The 22,307-nt window shown below is 34.3% G+C and overlaps 1 protein-coding gene across 8 annotated transcripts in view; it reads left to right on the plus strand.

Annotated features, from left to right (window-relative positions):
• EBF1 (EBF transcription factor 1) overlaps positions 1–22,307 on the plus strand; it is a 390,212-nt gene that overhangs the window by 350,359 nt on the left and 17,546 nt on the right. For all 8 annotated transcript variants that reach the window (XM_026682156.2, XM_026682157.2, XM_087955087.1 and 5 more), the window contains exon 11: positions 8,216–8,304. In XM_026682156.2, coding sequence (XP_026537941.1) covers positions 8,216–8,304 — 89 coding nt within the window. The remainder of the gene's footprint in view (positions 1–8,215; positions 8,305–22,307) is intronic.

Here is a 22,307-nt window from a genome sequence, read left to right on the forward strand (position 1 = left end):
ATTGAGGACAATATGCAAATAATGCTTACATTGTAAAGCACCCAGAAAGTGCTTAAAGCACTATGGGTGGTATATAAGCCCAAGTGCTGTTGCTATTTTTGCAGACATAGAGGACCATAGAAGCCAAGATGTTAAAGTAATCTTCAGCACTCAAGAATATTATTTGATTGATAATATAATGCAGGGACTTTGCCTTTTTAAAGTGGAAAAAAAAACTTTGTTTCATTTTTTCCCACAGAAAGTTAATCTGATTCCCTACATTCTGTTTATTGGGTTGGACCTTGGAATCTTAAATTAGACTATTGTTCTGGTTTTCTGCTTTTAGCAAACTATTTCTGATAAGTAACATCAATTAAAGCATGAACTTTTTATAGTTCACGCTTAATTGCTAAAACTAGAAGTCAATTTTATTGTGTGTGCTCAAACCAATTCTCATTTGAAGTGGTCTAAGAAATTTAAAAGCAAAATATGTTGTGTATTTTTTTTCATAGGCATCTATTGTTCTACTGATATTATTTTGCTTCAGTATATGTATATATTTCTAGAATTAATTGCTGCTTTGTATTTTATTTAATGTTGTAACCCAGATCAATCTATTAACCAAGGACACAGGTTAATTTAATAAATTACCATTCTTCAGATTAAACACATTGCCACTTAGTCAAGCATTAATCTCCATTCTGCTAAACCATTTTTTCAAAAAGTGGAGAGTGACCATGGAAATGTTGATTGTATGGAATAGAAAAAATGTGGGAAGATCAAAACACTTCCCAATTCTAGTCTATTTGTTGTAGTTTAAAACCACTGGTATGTTGATACAATAAAGTTTTGCTCTTGCAATCTAGTCTTAGCTCTTATTTGAAGGGAGCACAAGAAAGGTAACCAATATTATTTGTTAAGATGTATATAATGTTTCTGCAAAGATAGTGGATTGGGTAATGCATTGGGCCATCACATATTGGCCAAGGACACAAAGATGAATGAGTGAATGAATAAACTTACTTCCTTTCATATAAGAAGATTCCCATAGAGTTGAGAATATATTTTCTGTCCTAGATTACATCTGTTAAATGAGAGATGGGAATTCTATTGACCTAGCTGGTTGCTGTTTTTGACTACAGGATTTGTTATGCTTAATAAGATGTAGCAAAGAACTCTTCTTTCTTTTTTACTTTGAAATATTTAGGTTTGTTGTATTTATTATTTTGATTTTGATGATATTAGGACAGTACATTACATAGTGTCGAGGACATTTGTGAACAAATCTTCATTGGTTACCATTGGTTAATCCAGTTAGATTGAATCACCGAGTAAGCAAATTACCAGAGACTGATTTGCATTCTGAATGATGCAGCTGCATCATTGAGTCTAGACCTTGAAGGTCTAAATAATACCACAGAATATAGAAAACCAGGAAGATGTATCCTTGACCTTTTCCCATTTTGTTCCTGTTTTGCTGTATCTCTGATCCTATCAGTGCAAGGCATGGTTTCTGTCCTTTTGGGAATTGCCTTGCTTTTTCTATATGTCTCTCTTGAAAAATTCTGAGGCTAGCTTACGAGAGCAGCTTGGCTTGCAAATGATTGGAGAAATTCTTTGGCCCTTCTTCTCAGATAAGGAGGAGTTTTGCTTGATATCCTGTAGATGGGAAAGTTTCAGCTAATCAAGATAGATGATGCTAACCAGATGTTAGATATCATGACCTGGTAAGGAAATGTTCTATAAAACTGAATCATGACTTGCTGTCTGATTCTAAATAAATCAGCAGTGTTAATTACCAAAAGGCATGCTTCCATTTCTGCCTTAGAGAATACCTTTTGCCTAAGCATTCGTAGCCGATCGTTACCTCGGTTCAATTTCTGTGAAATAAAAAATATCTTTCCCCTTTCATTCTCCCAGTATATACGGCCAAAGGGATATGGGCTTGTGAATATAGTTGAAAAAAAAAAAAGAGTTAGCTTTTCCTGGATATATGGGCATTTATAAAAGTTTATCAAAGGAGCATTTCATCTTTAAAGAGACTTAGATAAGGTTTTTTTTTTTTTTTTTCAGTTGCTGCCTCTTAATTTGGTGCCCTCCCCTGCTGTTAGGTATAAGATGTTTGTGGGCATCAAGATGTTCTGGGAGAGTAATAAGTATTGTTGTTAAGCAATTACGGTGTTGAAATTCAGCTTCAGTAGATCTGCCAGTATTTCTCTAAAATACTTTCTCCGATGCATGTTGGAGTTCCAGTAAACCGTGTCTTATTGTGCGACCTTTTCATTTTCCAGTGAAAAGGGATCAGCTCGTCAGATAAAAGCTACAAGCTGAAGTACAGGAAAAATGCGTGCTCAGAAAATCCGAGCATGATTGAAAACAAGATGTATTAAATCAATGCAGTTTATCGCCTGCCTATTCCTGGCAATTGCTGTTCTAAGCTCATTCTGAGCACACCCTGAATGATAAAAGTAAACTGTCACGGTGCTCACCAGGGTGTGAGGGCAAGGAAACATGTTTATCAGGCAGGTTGCTATGATTTCCTCTTCCCTATAACAGTTATTGTTAAAACTGTTGAGGACATCAGCTGGACAATTACCAGGGTGACTATTATCGCTGGTGCTAGAGGCTGCTAGAAGCTCCAGAATTTCACATCCATTCCCCTAGGAACATAAGACAAGTTATTATTTTTTTAAATGTAAATTAATTTAAATGTACCTGTTAATCACTCTCACGGTAATAATGTCATCATTCTTTCTCCTACTGGTTGTTTCCAAGAATTGAATATATACCAGCGCCCAGAAGTTCCTCTTTTAAAATCAGTAAACTGTACAAGATTTTGGAATGAAGCAGTAGCAGTTGAGCGTAAACGAGTTTTTGAGGCCATTTATCAAGAGGTTATTGGCTTGATATGGCTCCTTCACAATCAGCAAAGTGTGTATGTTTAAACTTAATTTTGCACAACAGCCATACATATGCATATTTATATAAAATAGCTAAACGATACTTTGTCACGGTCCTAGATGATGACAGGTGTCTTTTCTCATTAAAGTATCCCTATCTACCTTGTACAATATTGTAGATGGTTGGGTTATGTGGTTATCCAATAACCGTTAGTCTTTCATAACGAAGAAGAGATTGAAGCCATTGAAGTTGAAGGAGAAGTGCCTGAGTGGCATATGCTCCAATTTTAAAAGTTCTGTTTGAAGTGTAATTTTGTGTTTGCGGAATGTTCAAAATGGCAACAGCTTTTTTTTTAAAAAATCAAAATGCTGAATGACGTTACGTAGAAACAGTGCTTCTTCATTTGGAAGAAATGCTTCAGATCTCATGTAAACACAGCAGTTCCCTGCTAGTTTTCCAAGTTGTCTTATGAACATTCCCTTCATGAGGGGATTCTTAAAGTAGTGGCATCTTTCTGTCAGGGTCAGGATTACCAAGCGAGGCAAAGCACAACAGCCCTGCATGGGCAGCTTCCTCTTGATAACAGTAAAAATGTTCTTTAGATGGGGGATTCTCAGGATATGTGTGCAAAGTGGAGTTTGATGATTTTTTGCATTTTTGGTTAAGAAAATGCTTTGCTAAGAATTTGAAGGAGAATTATATTGGCTGTGTATTAGATTGCTTTCTTTTATACACAATCAGTGTTGTTTTGTGTTTGAAAATGATTAAAAACCAATTTTCTTGCAGCTGAACTGTTCTCAGCCACGCAGTTCTGTTGGTAACAGTGCAGGTAGTAATTGTGTATACTAATTTTAAGAGGCAATTATCAATTTGTTTAATAAGTGACTAACAATTAATGCTAGAATGGGAATTGATTTGCTATTGCTTTCTTTGAGATATTTCCTAAATGAAAAGGACAGGAAAAAATATCAAGGATATATGTATACATATGCATATGTATGTATATGTGTATGTAAAAGTTCAAAGAAAAATTGCATGTTTTGTTAGATTGGTTGTATGCCAGATAGACAGGTTATATTTTGCCCCAATCTGTTATGCAAGCTATAGGAGTTGACTAGATATGTGACGGTGCTAAGATTTAATGCACTGAATTAAATATGGTAGAGAACATGAAAAAAATATGGTGTGTTCAGAGCTTTATTCATTCTTTGCATATTTAATATGAGGACTTGAAGCAAGTTTCTTCAGGTTTGAGCCTTATACATTAGTTGAGAATACAACCGTGCAACCCACCAGGTAGCAAAACTGTTCTCTGTGCTAGCTAAATACTACACTTCAGAAGTGGATGAAGCTAGGATCTGTGTTGGAGTTTTAAAGAATGAAATGAGTGCCTTAAATATCAACAAAGATTAAAACTCTAAGCTTACTGCTTAAACCTCCAAACACTAAAATGAATGTCCTCAATTTTTCATCCATTCTGGATAAACTCCAGGGCTGCAAAAGAAGATTTCATTCATTCGTTCGTTCATTCATTCATTCCCTATCTCACCTAAGTAACTCTGGGTGATTTACAATAAAAATGATGTTACAGTATTAAAACCCTAAATAAGAACAAAGTTAAGAACAGAATTTAAAAGGTTGGGGTTAAAATATTGAAAGTTAAAGAGTTAAAAAGATGGAGAGAACATCATCTCAATACCAACTTTCACCAAGGATGCATATAACTTTTTGACCCACATGCCAATTTTAACACATTTTCTGAAGGTCAGAAGAATGGGAGCCTGCTCTGGGATTAAAGGCTGGGGACAAGAGCAGAGAAAACTGTCTTCCTGGATCTTGCCAATTGGCATTCTTTAACCAATAGAATCCCTAAAATACCCTGCCTGACCAGTTGAGATGGAACAATATAATTAGGATGAGACAGTTCCTCATATAACCTAGGTCCATGGCATGAAGGGTTTTAAAGTTCCTAACCACCACTTTGAATTGGATGCAAATTGAGGTGCCTTCAATCCATAGCCATTCCATCTTACCAAGATTCAATTAAAGCCTCCTGTCCTCCATCATGGAGCCACTAAGCACCAGGAAAGGGCATCCAAGGGATCCCTTAACTTACCCAAGGTGAAATATATCTGTATGTCTTGCTTGCACTATTATTTTTTATTGCATGTGTGTGTGTGTGTGTGTGTGTGTGTGTGTGTGTGTTGTGAGATGGGCAGCCATATAAATCAATGTCAACCAACTAACCGAGCTACCTACCTAGTAGTTCAAAATATTGTCTTGTTCTATACTACTTTACACATTCAAGGACAGCTTTTGCTTGTATTTTTTAATCTGATGCCTTGGTTGTGTGCATGTTTAATAATATCAATATGGGTATTAAAATGAAAAGAAATCAGGAGTGCTTGAAATATAACTTGTATTGTTTTGCTTCTGGACATGTTCTGAGATACTTCCAAAATATTCCCCTATAGTGTGTTTATTTTCTTTCAAATAGTAATGTTGAAATGTCTAACTCAATTATTCCCATTACATTTGAACAAGTTTCCCAAGCTATGATATTTGATCAGGTTCTTTTAATTGCTGATACCAAGTGTCAATCATTTAGTTGCAAGTTGAGAATATGTCTTGAAATAGATGTTTTTTGTGCATCAGTCATTTAATCAACAATGAAAACTTTATTGGTATATCAACAGCCCTTCTTGATACGAAATATGGAAACAAGAAAGATAACCCTTCGAAGTCTGTTAAAAAGCAGAACATACATTCTGTCTATTCACAATTATGAAAATGATCATTCCATTGTATACATAATACTGTTATTTCTAAAGCATATTAAAATAAATTCATCGAAAGTACAATTTTATTTATTTTATTATTGTATGGGATGTTTTGGAATTTTTAAGGTACAGTTTTAAGTACACTGCTTAAAGAATTTCTAAGCCTGACTGCACTCAAAGAAAGTTCTTCCTCAAGGGTTTAAATAGTAATTCATAAAATGGAAAGAATAATAAATATTGTGCCTTAAATCATGCATGAGCATAGACAGACAGGTTTTGTGCACCTGGGTATAATTTTAGTTAATTCACACAAGAGACAGGTTGAAAGTTTATTGTTTAGATAGGAGAAAATGGCTTAAATCTCATATTTGCAAAATTGATTGCATTACCTTAAATGAAAATGGTATTCTATTAGTTACTTCGATAAGCATTTCGTTTAGAAAAATATCTTAATAAAAAACTTATCTGAACTTCCATACAACTTAAAATGCATAAGTGAGGGAAAGTATTTTCTTTGATTTAGATGTCTTTGGGAAGTATAATTACTGGCTTTTTACTCACCTATGTAAAATAATGTATTTTTGTAAATGGATTTCTGGCCACTTTAATCCATTTTTTCCATTTCTTTAAAAAACAAAACAAAAAGTAAGCACAGTCAATCAAAGAATTTTAAGGTTTATTTCCTCTTTAGAAATGATTGATAGCCATTTAGATTTACAAGCTGACAAGTTAAAGGGTGCTATTGGTATAATTATATACTATATTCACAGTCTTTCAATTTAAATGTCCTTTTAAAATCATGAGATTATCATATCTGTATTTTGAAAAGTAGGCCAGTCTGTTTGGGTTGGTACACAAATTGCTTCCATTAGCCTTGGGACCTATTTGAATTTAATACTTTAAAATCAGCACTATTTTCCATGTACTTTTGAAACTTAGGGTAATGGGAAAGCATTTTTTTAGTATGTATTAACTTTGTTTTTAACATATGGATGAATGTTACAAACACAAATAAAAGTGTTACTCAGTCAAAAAGATTTTTCTAAAAAATCATTAATATTTTTATCTAAGGAAAAACATTTATAGTAGGAGCTGGGGGAAATGAAGGAACACTTTTAAGAATGGTGGAGTAGGTTGCATCTCTCATTAAAAACATGGAAAAACTTCCAAGAATCTATAAATGAATCCATTTATTCAGCTGTATAAAGTAACAAGTTAATCCAGAATTTCACAAGAGTAATTGCACTGAGGATTCCATTTTATTTAGTTCTTTGAACAATAGGAAGATGTTGTTTTTTAGATCTGGCTATTTGCTTATTTCCCAAGCAAGACACTTGTAAAACGTTGTGACACCTAATATTAAAACACCAAAGAATAAATTCTGACTCAGAGTGGAATTTATTGGATATTTCAATAATAGAGGATAGTGACTGAATAGAAATAAGCACCTAGACCAGGGGTGTCAAACTCACGCCGTCATGGTGGCATCACATGTCATATCGAGACTTTTTCCCCCTTCACTAAACTGGGTGTAGGCGTGGCCAATCTGTGACAATTCTTTTCTAGAAATACACATAAGGAGCCACAGTAATAGATAAAGGTTCATGAAATAAAACAGGTTATAATAGAAAATGTTTAGTTGGAAGAAAACACTATGTCAAAACAATTGAATATGCTGCATACGGTGCTGTTATTTTACTTTATTCATAGCAATAACAATAGCGCTTAGACTTTAGTCATCTATACATTAAAATATTTTAATCATGTCCAAAGACAAAAACTCTTAATTTTCCATGTTATAAATATGCTTTTATTCTATGTCCATAGATTCCTAAAATTTCATTTTGTTTTAATTTTAGGATGCTTTGAGGTCTTACAGTATAAGTGTTGGCATCTTCTGTGTTGGCATCTTCTGATGCTGGTTAATGCATGTTATGTATTTGGTCAAGGTGCTTGTAGTTTTTTTTTTTTTCTGAAAAGAAAATTGGTCATAAATGTTCATATTTAATAAGTAAAACAGTATTAACTGTTTTTCCATGATTTCAGGTCAGTCTTTATAAGGTATAATATTAATGGTACTAATTATTTACCAAATAGAAAGTTATTTCACACAGATGATCAAGTTTTAGAAGCTGACATAAGAGCAATTAGTTACATGCACTTTTTAACTCTTCTTTGGGTTCTTCGTAAGTGTCACTTGGTGTAATTTTTTTGCTTTAAGTAGTATTGGTTTTGGCAGAATTTATTTCTTCATTTTCCATCTCAAAAGCACATTGTTAATATCCTAAGGAAAATATACATGGCTGCATATATAAATGGTATCATATATGTCATAAAAGTGAAAAGTGATGAGCCTTTAGCCTTGTTTTCTTTTGCTTCAGTTCCACAACTTTTCCTCCCAATAAGATAACACGGGAAAAGTTGAAAACAAGTAGACTAGAAAGCTTTTAGGAAATGAATTTCTTTGGATCCTTCAGGATTGTGATAGCTTCTAGAACTCAAGAATTTTTAGTGAAAAATTCAGTTTTGCTTAATTACTATTTTTCTTCTTCCAGCTTTGAATGAACCAACCATTGACTATGGCTTCCAAAGGTTACAGAAAGTCATCCCGAGGCATCCTGGTGACCCTGAGCGTTTGCCAAAGGTCAGCAAAATGTAGTGTATGTGTGCATATACATATGTATCTATGTTTATGATTAAGTCTATAATGCATCAGGTTTTTTTCAAATAACACTTCAGCACAATATAGTCAACATCTACATTTGGAATACTACAGCCACATGCTCTGTATGAAGCTTGTTTATATCTGGTTCAGCTTTGTTGCATCCAGCTCTATTCTCATTAAATACATCTGTGTTTAAAGAGAAGCAACAGCTACCTTTACTTACTGAGCCATGTTCGAGAAAATATTATTACATATAAAGCACAAAATCATGTACACATGAAGGTCAGACTCATAGCTCTTTTAGCAATTTGACCATCAGTGCTGATAGAAGCTTTAAAAATTGCAGGAAGACACAGAGTTACTTCTGACCGGTGTGGATGGTCAAGAGATTCTAGGTTTTTTATCCAGCAATTGCATTATCAAAAGCTCAACCAAGCAAATAAACAAACTTAGTTTGTCCTTTTACCAAATCAGTCTTTAATCCTTCTTGCATTATATAAACAAGGTGCTGTATTTATACTCACTCTCATTTTTAATCACACCACCCCTCATATAAACTCCAGTTACCTAACATAAATGTTAATGGTAAATTAACCACAGTGATTCAATATCAATAATAAGATTAGCAAATACTAATTAATACTAAAATTAGCATTAAACATTTTAGTATCCAGAAGGAATATTGTTGACCAAGTCCCTAATTCCCGGTGTAGACTTCCTACATAGAAGGAAATATGAAGAAAACACAATGGCATTTTATGAAACAAAGAATGTGGATATTTATGAACCGGATTGTGAGAATTGTACCATGATTGTAGAAATGATTTGGTAAAGGATGCTAAGAAATATTTTTTTTAAAAAAATTAAATTGGTAAACATCAAACCATAAAGATATGTCTCTATACTCAGGCACTGAGGTTTTAAAAAGAATTTGCTGATTAGGTCTCAGTGTAATATTTTTTTTGCATACACACAAAATAAAACAATAATTTAGATAAGATTTTGCCAATGGGCAGTTTTCAGGTAAACTGAATCTATAGCCTGTCTCATAGAAATCTGGGAGTAACAATGGAAATATTTTTGGAATGCTGAAGAGGGCCTCACAGGTAGCATGTAGCCAGAAGTGGGTTAAAATTGATAATAAAAGTGATCTTCATGTTTATTCCATTATAATGAATACATAAACAAATAAAGAAAGCACATCTACTGCATTCCCATGCTGAACATACATTGGGGATTGCACCTGAAATTCTGGACTCGTTTTAGAAAGCAGAACACATTCTCAATTTCTTCTCCTTTGAAATGAAGGTCTATTTTAGCTTTAAAATAATAACAAATGCTACTCAGCTAGCTTGTTAAATTGAATAATACTTTGGTAGAATGTTTGAGTGCTTTATTTGACAGTGTGGGTTCAGAGAATGGTTAATTCTGCAAAAACTGAAGGTTGAATCTGTGTTTATCTTTTAGATGGGGTCAAGTTAAAAACTTAACTGTCATTAGAAGTCTGTTGTGCTCTTTCTAGAAGCTGGAGCTTATGTGGCCATATGTCTTATCATTTGGTAGTCTGAGAGAGAACAGTAATTATTGGAAAGATTTTACTCCAAAATGAACTAATACGGCACTTTCATTTGCTATTTGCTTGATTCATCTTGTATAGTTGGGCACTTACAATATATATTGCCTTTTTCCCCTCTATGATCTTGAAAATAACTTCCTTTGTAAAATGGCCACCAGTACTACTTTCATAGTGATATGACAAAAACTAAAATGCTATCAATTGTCCACATGAGGCATTATACTAAAACCACATGGGAGGAGATTATGTTGGCATTGTGAAAAATCCAAATTCAGGGATAACTCTAAAACAGGGGTGTCAAACTCGCGGCCTGCGGGCTGGATGCATCATGTGCAGGCCACACCCACCTGAGCTCCTCGAATGGGAAAAGGGTTGCAAAAGTCACGTGACAGCAATGTGATGCCATGAGTTTGACATCTGTGCTCTAAAAGGATGACATTTTGATAGCTGAAAGACACAGCCATATTGGATTTGGAAGGAGGACTTCTTCTTGAAGGTCAGCAGAAAAAGCTTTTTCTTAGTGCATTACTGTTTACAGCAGATTGTGCAGTTTAGAATCTATGGCTAAAAACCTTAGCATACAAAGGATAGAAAGAACCATACAGATCACTTTGCTCCTGGACCATGTTCTCTTAGGGCAAAAGAGCAAGAACAAGGATTCTGAGCATTGGTGCAATATGTAGTTGGTTGGTTACTGCTTAATACAAAAACAGCTTGATTTAGCTTGTAGCACAATTTCTATCTACAAGGAATTAAGATTGTCCATCTAATAAAGTGGACAATTGTCATAAACAGCATCTTAGAACAATGATTTACAGGAGATAACACAATGTTTGAAATTGTGTGATAAGGGATTTGGAGAACATAAAAATAATAAGTCAAAAATAGGAAGAGAATATATATTCAGTGGATACTTAACTAGAATCTAGAGAGCTGAAGAAGCTTCTTGAGTGAGAAGTGAAAAGTCTTCAAAGAAAAACCAGAAAGTCCAGTTGCCTCTTGAAAAAGCATCTTTGGAATAGAGTCTAGAAATGGGGTCTTCAAACTTGACAGCTTTAAGACTTGTGGACTTCAAATCCCAGAATTCCTCCTCCAGTCATGTTAGCTCAGGAATTCTGGGAGTTGAAGTCCACAAGTCTTAAACTTGCCAAGGTTGAAGACCCTTGGCTAGATTACTATTGCCTAGAGTGTCCCAAGGCGTTTTCAGGTTTCTCACCAGGGTCTTTTCAGTAGTTTGGTCACAGGGATTGAAGCATAGGATAAAAGATCTTTGTCACTGAGAAATAGCTGTGGTTGAATAACTTTGATTGAACTGACTACTTATTTAAAAAAATGTAATGTCATACCTTTAGATATGTACATTCATACAACAAAATGATAAAACACAGGAAAAGATGCTAATCCCTTAAAGACATTTCCTTCTTAACACAGTAGTTCCTTTGGAAATGTATATGCCAGAATTTTGAAGAAAGCAACAAAGACTGCATTTGTGTATTTTGTTCTGTGGAGCTGAAAATATCTAGTAAATTGATCCTGTGGGAGTAATAAATACACATTACTTTATCTTGTACTTCATGTCTTATACCCCTGAGCCTTGATAGAACAACACCACTTAATAGACTTTAAAAAAGAGTAATTACAGTCATTGGTTGTGTGATTTTTCAGCCCTTCCAGCCCTGCCTGACCTTCTAATTTAGCTTACCGTGTCTAACTAATGCATTTATATTCATCTTTTATGAAGCATGTGTAGTACAAAATTGACTTTGCAGCCTTTAGCAAGCTGTCTTACTAGTTGAATATCTGGTTAGTCCCATATTCTGAACTGGGCATTTGTACAGAAGAATGAGCCATGGGCTCTTTTGTTTTGTTTTGTTTTGAAGAGTGCCAATTAATTATTTCTTTTTCTTTTTTGGAAATTCTTAAGGAATATGAAATATATCATGTAAATTCTACTTTTCCACTTACCTTCTGAAAAGTGTTGTATATACCAAGAATATTTATAGCCAAGGGTAAATACAAAAAAAGTGTTTCTAAAAGGGTTTATCTCAAACTAATTTTTTCTACTCAGAAATAGTTCAATGTCCAGACATTTCTTGTTCTCTTTTAAGAATGACAGTTGGATAAGGCAGCTGATTTGTATGCAAGACTGACAGCTTAGGAGATGAATGATGCTGCAAAATGTTCAATATCATGCAATTTGTACATGCATGTTAAAAAGTAACTTAAGAGAAGGCTGGAGGAATTCCCTTCTGGAAGAGCAACCCAGAGCTAGCCAATGCATAGACCATGCTCTCTGCTGTGGACTTCCATAACTTTCTGCCCGGTTTACTTATCCACTGGAGCACAATTGTTTTCTGTGCATTTCCCCCCACCATATGGTTACTTCATTACTATACACTAAGGGTCCATATGGGGAACTTGTGAAGTGAACTGTACTCATTTTAACTGCCAGATGAGCACCAAGCTTAGCTTAAGTCATCTGCTGCTGCCTTTATGTTGTTATGGCAACAGAGCACCAATAAAAAATTCTAATCTATTGTAAGTGTCTCGGATCACAGTATTTTAAATGCTTGCCATATCTGTCCTCTAAAGTGAGCGAGCTTGCTCTTCTGGTATGACAAAGGGTTATTGCCAGTTCCAGCAGGTGGCAGTAAAGAAATCATCCTCCCCCGCTTTCAGAAGTAACATAATTAGAAAGCAGCATTCTCTTACAGATGTGTTAATGTCTTTGCTGAATTTTTGGGGAAGGCTGGCCAAGGTGTTGAAAAAGACTTTCAAAGCATACAGTTGTTGAAAAAGACTTTCTTGGACAAGTGACATGTGACTTGTTTAAGCAACACATTTGTATGCTTCTCTGTGCATGCGTGTTTCCTTATTTTGAATGGATTCCTTCAAGCACTATGCTAATTAAGAGCACCTTGAAGCAATGGAAGTAGACAGCAATGTCTTTAAATATGAATCATTTCCACCTCCACAGGGCACATGATATGTTGCATATCTCTGCCTCCCTGTCTACACTGAGAGTGAATGTTTGCAGTCTCCCTTCATCAGTTCACATTAGCCTCATGCTGAATATTTAAACACCAAACAATTTAAACACCCCATGAAGAGACACACTTTCTGTCGGAACTGCAAAGGCTCATCTGATCATAATTTAGTAAATCAGCCATTTACTGGTTTACTTGTGCCAAGAGCTATTCAGCACGACTATATGCCAGCAAGCATTGAAATCTGGTCTCCAGTCACATGGCAGCCCTGTTTCTCATTGGAGAAATGAAACAGAAAATTTCTCTCCTAACAAAGTATTCAGGTTTAGTTAGTCATTTATCCTAAAGGAAACAGAGTGGCGCATACAAGCAGGAGTCATTGTGCACTGTACAATGTATTCTAATTACAGTAATACTGTTTTAGCATTTTTATGGGTGCGCAACAAGCAATTTAGATATTGCATTTGTAGCCTTTAATCTTTTGCAAATATAAATAATATGCACTAGCTGAGGAATGACATGAAAGAGTAAATGGAACATCTAAGATACAGCTCAATGTAAAAGATGTATTCCTTTGATAACCAGTTTATACATGAAAAACTATTTGAGAGCGTGGATGCTGCTTGGAGCATCTAACTATGTTAGCTCTTTAATCACTTTGAACATTGCTTGCCTGGTCTGCCTTTCTCATTATGAATCTAATAAATTATAGCTTGCACATGTTAAAAGCAAAGTCTTTTTATTTCTCTACATTATACAAATGGAAGTAAAGTTTGCACGCAGAAGGTTTGTAGCATCTCCCTGGAGTTGAAATATTTTCTGCTTGAAATTCTGAAACCAGTAACCAGACAGATATAGATAATAACATGCTAAACCATTGAGGGATGTTTCATATGTTGCCCTGCTTTCTGTTACATCTGCAGTCTGGATCCACTCCACTATCAATATAACTAAGTCCAGATCCAAACTGAAAATGCAGGGAAATGGAGGAATAGATTAAATATTTACCATTGCTGTGTCTCCAGATAAAAAATTTCATTAAAACTGTTCGTCTCAGATGAGTACAGGAAGCTCAGCCCTGCAGCTCTCTGTATTCTTTGCATAGGTGTTATAGAGATAATTGATCAATATGATAAGTAGTTATTAGCATAGTCTCGTATATACAGCAAAAGTACATATGGATAAAATTTGCAAATGAGGCATTGGACAGCCAGAACTATCTGCTAACACATTCTTATAGCATACATTATTTTGCTTGCATAAATAATGTTAGCAAGATGTTTAGAATGGATTTGGCAATCTATTAAGATTGGATTATCAACCTATTAAGCCTTTCTCAAGAGCCTAGGATAAGCAATGCTATTGTTTCATAGTATTAAAGGTATCATCTCAGAATGTGCGTCATTCCAAAAAAAGATAGCTTTTGCAGTTGACTGATAATGATTTTGTCAATGCCAATGGAGTTCAAGTGGTGTTCAAAATGTTTTGGAATTGCACCCAAGGCACCTATTATTATTGTTACCACCTTTGCTCTCTTTTGTCACAGTTGTTCTACTTCTATTTGCAGCTCTTTATGTTTTGCAATTTTCTCCAGTTCTTGGTCTTACATTCTGCTGTCTCCAGGCGTTGCAATGTGCTCTATCCTAACATTTTTGTCTTTCTTATCAACAATTAATAAGTCTTATATGTCAGATGCTTGCCTGTTTGAATTCTAAACCATGAGATAACTTCATTTTATTATTATTATTTAAATGTATTTAAATTGATCTGTTGTTCAATTCCAGTGGACTCTGAAATCCTGTATGTTAGAAACCTCACTAAAATGTGGGAAGTGTGGAAATGGATTATAAAAGATTTTATATTGTGATTCTATCTTAGAACAAACTTTGAGCTAATAAATCACCATTTAGTAGAATGATTTAAGGGACTATACCAGTCTACATTTAGTAAACTGTCAGTTACTACTGCTGTTTTATTGTCTTATCTCTGTAGTCAGTGATATACAAAATGCTTCAAATTCAAAACATTTTGACCACAAAATGTCCTGTTTTAAAGTTCAGAACACCCCATATTTTAAGTCTGAAATAGCTGGCCTGATGATTCTGGAAATATTGTGAACGCAAAATAGCCCCTTTTAAAATTTTAGAACTTTAAACAGTTCTATCAAATTTGAAGCACAGAACAGCACTGGAACATTTTTCTTAAGATCAGGAGGGATAAAAAAATTTTGCGTGTTCAAAATATGGCATTTCAAATGTAAAATATTTTGATTTTGAAACTTTTACAGACCGTAAGCATTCCTCCTTACTACCTGATAGTTTTCACAACTTCAGTAATAACTGAGCAACATTAAATGAGACATGTGCCATGTACTATTTTGAGCCAAAGTCCTGGCTAGAATATTATGGATCTGAGGAACAAGATAGAAGAGTTTTCAAAGATGGAAGATGCCTTAGAAGATAATATTCAAAAGGCTGGTCTCTTTCTATATGTGTAGTGTCACTTTCTGTTTCTGTTTGACTTCAAGGGTCATAATTCCGCCCCCCCCCCAAAGAAACAAATGAAGCATTTCTCTCTCACGTACACACAGTCTTTCTCAGCTCCTGACTGCGCCTTTAAAAATATACAAAAAGTGTATAGGCTGAAAAGGGCCTGAACTTCTTTCTGAGGTGATTTCTTTGTTATGAGAAAGAAGCCCCATTGTTTTCTGTGTTTTCCACTTCCTGGTGTTTGAAGAATCATATTTATTTATTTATAGCCACAATAAGATAAGGGTTGATACAACATCCACTAAAATTAGTAATTGCTAGGTCAAGTTCACAGGGCTTCTCTGTGTTATAAAGGGAATGCCATTCCTTCCGTAAGTTCCTCTCTAGTTCAGAAGGTCAAAGGAGATGCTTTGCATGTTTGGGGAGTATTCAGTAGATCAAGCACACAAAGCCAGCTGCTTTGAAGAGGCTTACATGCATATTGATTTTTACAGTGTTTACCTATTACTCTCATGGACATCCTCAGTGAACTTCATTCTCAGCAAAGCTCTGGTTTTTTTCACCACAGTAGTAGCTTTAACCAATATAGGACTCATAGAATCAAATGACAATTCTCATAGATGTGATAAAATGCACATTTTCTTAGCAACCTATCTGGGTGCAACTGCATTTAATGATCAGGAACAAAACCTACATTTCTTTTTCTCCCAGTATTCAGTGAGAAGCTTAATCATCCTGAATTACTTTTACAGTAAACCTAATGTTAGTTATGACTATTTCTTCCTCGTATGCAAGGTAAACTATTTCCTCTTTGGAATTTCTAGCAGTATCCTTGATCTAGCATCCTTTCCACAAATGTTGGCAAATATCTATGACTGCCTTAGCCTATTGTTTGTTTGTGTGTTTAATTATTTATTAATTAAATTTATATGCCTCCTATCTCACCAATAAGGCAACTGGTTTAGGCGAGTCAACCATGAATATATTTCTAGTCAAACTAATAGTAGTTCATTGTGTTATTTATGAAATGGGACTCAGTTTTAGAAATTTCATAGGACATCCCTGTAGAACACCAATGTTGCCTGTTTAAAGGCAAAATCAAAAGTTATATAGTGTGTTTTTTAGATGAAATATGAGCACTTTATAGAACCCTGGAAGTGGACAGTAAAAAACTCCTTATTCTTGTTATGATGATGTCATTTAGTAAAGTATGCAGGAAATTTTTGTCTTTTTTCTTCCTTAGCAAACAAAGGAGCAAACAGACTGTATTACATTATAGATACTTGGGCAATGGCATGACGTAATCTCGGTGATTGTTCATTTGTAAAATCACCATCTGAAGTAATAGATCTTGTATTCTTTATTTATTTATGTTTATCCCACCTTATTATTTTTATACCTAACATTCCTTTCTCTTTCTGTTTCCTCACAATAAGAACTTTTTGAGGTGGGTTGGGCTGAGAGATAGTGATGGGTTCAAAATCACCCAATTGACTTTCATGCCTAAAGCAGGATTAGAACTCACAGTCTCCTGACTTCTAGGCCAATACCATAACCACTATTGTAATTGAGTCCTCATAGTTAGGATGCACAGGTGATTCATGACAATGAAAAATTACACTCAGTATATACCTCACTAATTAATTCATTTCAATTATCAGTGAAATACTTGTGCTATTTTATTTATTTGTTGAATTTGTACAGCTGCCCAGCTAAAAAAATAGGAAGATTTTTTTTGATACCTATTAAACTAATTAAAAGCAAAAGGAGAATTAATAGACCTTCAACAATATTAATTAGAACTAAAACAAAATTGCCTGACATTTTATTAATAAAAAAAACAAATGTTTTAGTTTCTTAAACTGTAATATCTCTGGCTATACTATGGAGATCTAGACTGCCTTCCAAGACAAAAAATGCATGTATTCTACCATTACTGTAGTAATCATGTCTGAAACATAGATGGAATTGGCCCTGGCTCACAGAGCTTACCAAGTAATTTATTCAGCTGTTTGCACTTATTTATTTGAGGAAAACAAATAATGAAAATATTGTCAACAACTTTGTGATCTTTCCACTTGACATCTATTAGGTATTTGAGTAAAATAAAATTAATTTGATACAATGAATGATTTCTATTTATCTGTTTTCTGCCTGCCTATCTACCTATCTAATCTTTGGTCTTTTCCTCTACCCTATTACCCCAAGATTTTTAACAAATGCTTGAAAGAGAATGCAATTAAGATTAAATGCAATGACAGTTATCACAGTTCTAGCCTCTGTTGTGGTTGATATCAGATATCTTATGCTCCTGATATTCCTGAAGAAATTTAATTCATCCATTTATATAACTGTTTCAGACATCTGCTTAGAGAAATTAACTTCCACCAGATTTTTAGGGCTGCATGTTCAAAAATTAATCACATCTTTCTCTTGCTGATAATAAGAAGGAAAGTTGATGAAGTGCTTTAACAACATAAGGCAGGGAGCACTCCAGTAAAATAGGTCTGCTTCAACTGAAGCCTCTCACTGCAATAAAATACTATTAAGTTCTTTGAACAGAGAGTTATAAAACATAATTGTTATACATTTGGCATTTTATGTTTCCCTAGAAATTGCCACTTGGTATCTAGATGTAAGCTGTGCTTTTTCTTTTCATTTCAATTGGGTCTGAAGTGGACTTTTACTGTAATGAGAATGCCCCTTCCAGAGACTTTTTAAAAATTATTCCTATGATAAAATATAAGTGAGTGTACTCATTTGTAAGGGTTATAGTAGAGGAGGGATTTTTATCATTTTAATAAAACATTCCCCCTCTCCTTTGCTTTTTTATAATATACCCAGCCAGGGAAAAATAGAACAAAATACTACCAGAAATCAGAAACAACATCTTTTTTATTTTACTGTAAGTCCCATTAAGAGCCAGTAGTTAATAACTCCCAACAACCTTATTCTCTTTGGATAGTTCTATTTTCCTTCTGAAGGATTTAAAAAAAACACCCATATCCTATATTCTACTCTTTCAAGTGTTGGTAAGTACTACGCAACAATTTTTAAGTTCAGCTGATTATAACTTTTCACATGTAATATATCTGACTGCAGGTGACATAAACTTCATAGTCAGAATCTCCTTGCATCTCTTTGACATGTGCTTGGGAAAGCAACAGAAAAGATCCCTAGAAAGAATAAAAAGTCCTTGGGTTTCTACTAGGTCATATTATTACATGTTTTGGAGAAAGATTCCCATGATCCAAATAACAGACAAGTAAGTTTGAAGATAATATATTTTAAAAAGCTGATTGACCTGTTTTGATTGGAACCACAAGGAAATTTTCTATGTAAATAAGCCTTACCCAATGCCTCTCAGTGACCAAGAATCTTAAACTCTGTCCATCAACTACAACTCTGTTCTGCGTGCCCAGTTGCCTTTTCCATATTGGTTTAGTCATAGTAAGTATGAATAACATGGTGTAGAACTCTACGTTCTTACTCTATCTCATGATTCATAGACAGTTTTCAAGAAAGGAATGCCAAACTACACATAGGGAAATACATTGGAAAAGCAAGAATTTAGACTGCATGGTATTTTTCCTTACAATCGCAACTAGATGACTTGCTTGGTTTGGTTTTTTTTCCCTTCCTTGCTGAGATTTTACCGCCTCCCCCCTTGTGATCAGGGAACTGTTTTCTTATTGGTTTGTAATATATTAATGGCTTGATGCCTGCAAGCTCTTACCCTTTACTATTTAAAAATTGCTATTTTATATATGCTTACCATATTTCCTTTATCGGCTTGGCTCAGTGTAGAGCAGGTGGCAAGGTCATTCAGTGAACGTTTATGTTAGTGCCTAAGGCGTAGACTGTAATCTTTCGTCTGGAGGAAGACTAAGCTAGTTTAGCATTGTTTACACTGAAAGCAGTTTTGCAATAACTGACATCTTTACCATCATCAAGTGCATGATATTTTAAATTAGACACACCAAGGAAATTGGGATCTTTTACCTGCTGGAGACTACAGGATCCTGAATTTCATTATCCACGAGATTCCATCAGACATAAATTTTATTTAAAAGCTTAGGTGGAGCTGTAGAGTTTGAGAGGGTGGACAAGGAGATAGTGCAGACACTGAGGTAAAATGGTAAGCCTGGTAAGACATCTTGAAGAGTTAGATCAGAAAAATAGGTATGAGGGTATGAGCAAGCTCCTTCTTTCTAAACTAAAGTCATAACATTTGGGGAGGGGGTTGAGTCTTTTGAGTTGTTAATCACCATTTAAAAGTGCTCAAGAAATTAGAGTGCATGTGCACACATAGATATGCATACACATGGAGTGTGAATGTTGGATTGATATGCTGGTTCTTCATCATTTAATGTCAATAGTATTTCGTGTTATTTCATACTACCTGTACATGAGGGTTATTTTTACACCAAAAATAACAGCAACAACAGCAAAGGAGTGTCAGAAAAGTAATTTTTAAACCTAAGAAAGAGATTATTTTGGGTGAACAGATGGAAGAGCAAGTGCCAGATATTAATAGAACTCAAAATTATAGCATATGTTTTACATGGAAAAATACCCTGGCATATGCAGTAAGATCCTAATATAAAGGGGTACGTGTCACTATAATAACTAAAACCTCACAGATGGTTTAGTCATAATTTGTCTAAATTAATCCCACATGGAAGAGATTCCTCAAATCAATTTGCAATCTTCTGATTTAAACCTGAAATTTTCAAGACCTGCTTTTCTGCAAAATCAGAATCTGTATTAGAATATAACATGATGTGTTGCTGTAGAATCAATTAAATAAGAAACTAGAAGTCAGTATTGCTGCAAAAGGCATATGAAAATATAAATGAAATTGTTGTCATTAAGCACTTCTATGAAAGATGAACGATTTCTTGGTTAATTTTGTCACAATACAATGCTAATATAGTTTTTAAAATATCCTATCACTCTTGGGGCATAAGTAATTGATAAGCTTTGTACCTTGTGGACAGTTATTGATTGAAAATATATTGCCTGCAACAAACAATTCTTTGAAGGTGGCTCATTGTTAACATCAATCACTAGTTATAAAAAAATTACCTGCAATGTTCTTTTTGCCCATTTCTTAATTGATTTAATTGTGAGCAGAGTGATTGAGCCAAGAAAGCCTTGAAAAGTTATATAAGATATTATACAATCATGTTAAAAGCAAGTGACATGCATTCATAAATACTCATTGGTACTATCCATATTGAATGTTGTGATAGAAACCCTAAGGAGATGTGGAGTTCCTATGTATTTTACTCCAACTTCCAAACATATTATTTCCATGGACATATCGCTTTGCTTCAGAGTTGTAACTCTTGTAATATCACCCCAGGTTCATTTTTATATTTGATCCTTTGTGTTGTTTCAGAATGGAAAGATTGACTGAGTGAAAAAAGTTAAAGCATTTGGATATCTGAGTACATAATAAAATTAATGGAAGATTTGGGGAAATAAGATCACTTTCAATTCAGTAATTATCTTGGCTAATTAGTACTGGATTTCTTTCTCATCTTGTTTTCCTTTTAGAAGAGAGCCAGCTATTTTTCTAGCCTATTAAATTATATTCTGAAAAAATAAATAAGAAGCTAAATGCAAGAAACATTTTTGGTATTTCTGTGTATTTTGCATGTGTGTGTGCATATTAGTCTTTGTAGATTAACAAATTCCTAAATTAAATGCTAACTTTAATAGAATTATATTGTTTCGGAAATGCTTAAGGTAAAATATTCCAATTAAAACTCTTTACACAGTTGTTATTGAGTTCTTTTATGTAGTATACTTTATCAGAATTTTTAATAATTGAAATCCAAACATAGATAAATCAATCAGCATTATTGTGATGGTAATAGCCTATGTAATGTAAAAATTGTTCTATCCTGTCGTAAGAAAGTTTACAGAAAACACCACATATCTAAATTATAGAAGTCTTGATCTATTAGATAGATTTATTTCCTCCTAATCCAATCACTATTTCTTGCTGATTTTACAAAACTCTTATGAATTACTCTGTAATAAAAGTTACACAATATCAGTTAATAATCATCAAACCACAGGTCTTCTTTTGTGTGGAGTTCTCCTTGCTGATCTCTCTGAACTGTGTAAGAATCTTCTTCTTTAGTAATGCTTAAAAGTAAAACATAGGTCAGTGCGCTTTAATACAACCCCCCTTTTAAATCCTTCTACAAAATGCTTGAACTCCCCGTTCTCTCTTCCAACCTAACCAGAAATATCTCCTATTAAATTATGAGGTTCAACATAAACCAGTAATCAGTCTCAAAGAACAATTCTAGTCAATAAATTCTGGAGTATTGACCTTCCTTTTTCTGTAGAATAAGTTTGTCTTGCAGATGGCTGATTGGCTGAAGACTTTTCTTACAGCCAGAATTCCTTTTTCTCCTAAATCGTAGGGATTAAAGTGAACATATAGCACATGCTTTCTGACCTCCGAGCTTTCTGGTTACAGACTACTAACAGCCATAAAACACAGATTTATTTTCTTTGCTAAAAAAAAAGAAGAAGAAGCTAAGTCAATCATCTGATTTATCATCTTTGACTAATTTTGCAGGAGTTGTAGAGGTGATATTCAGCAGGTTCTGACCAGTTCTGGAGAACCGGTAGTGGCAAATCCTACCTCTGACTGGAGATTTTACAGTATCCTTCCCCTGCCACACCCACCAAGCCACGCCCACAGATTCGGTAGTAAAAAATGTTTGAATCCCACCACTGAGGAGTTTAATCTCAACAAACCTTAGGCAATCCACAATGACATCAAAGAAATGAATATAGAATACAGGGATAATGCTTCTATTTTTCCAAATACTCTCTTAAAAATATTAGTTATCTGATTCTTAAATGAGTTGTTTTAGTCACTAAAAAGAACAATTGCAACCCTTT

Source organism: Notechis scutatus, chromosome 2, assembly GCF_049901735.1.
Source record: "Notechis scutatus isolate UNSWTSFEM ecotype Mainland chromosome 2, rNotScu1.2, whole genome shotgun sequence".
NCBI classification, from domain to species: domain Eukaryota; kingdom Metazoa; phylum Chordata; class Lepidosauria; order Squamata; family Elapidae; genus Notechis; species Notechis scutatus.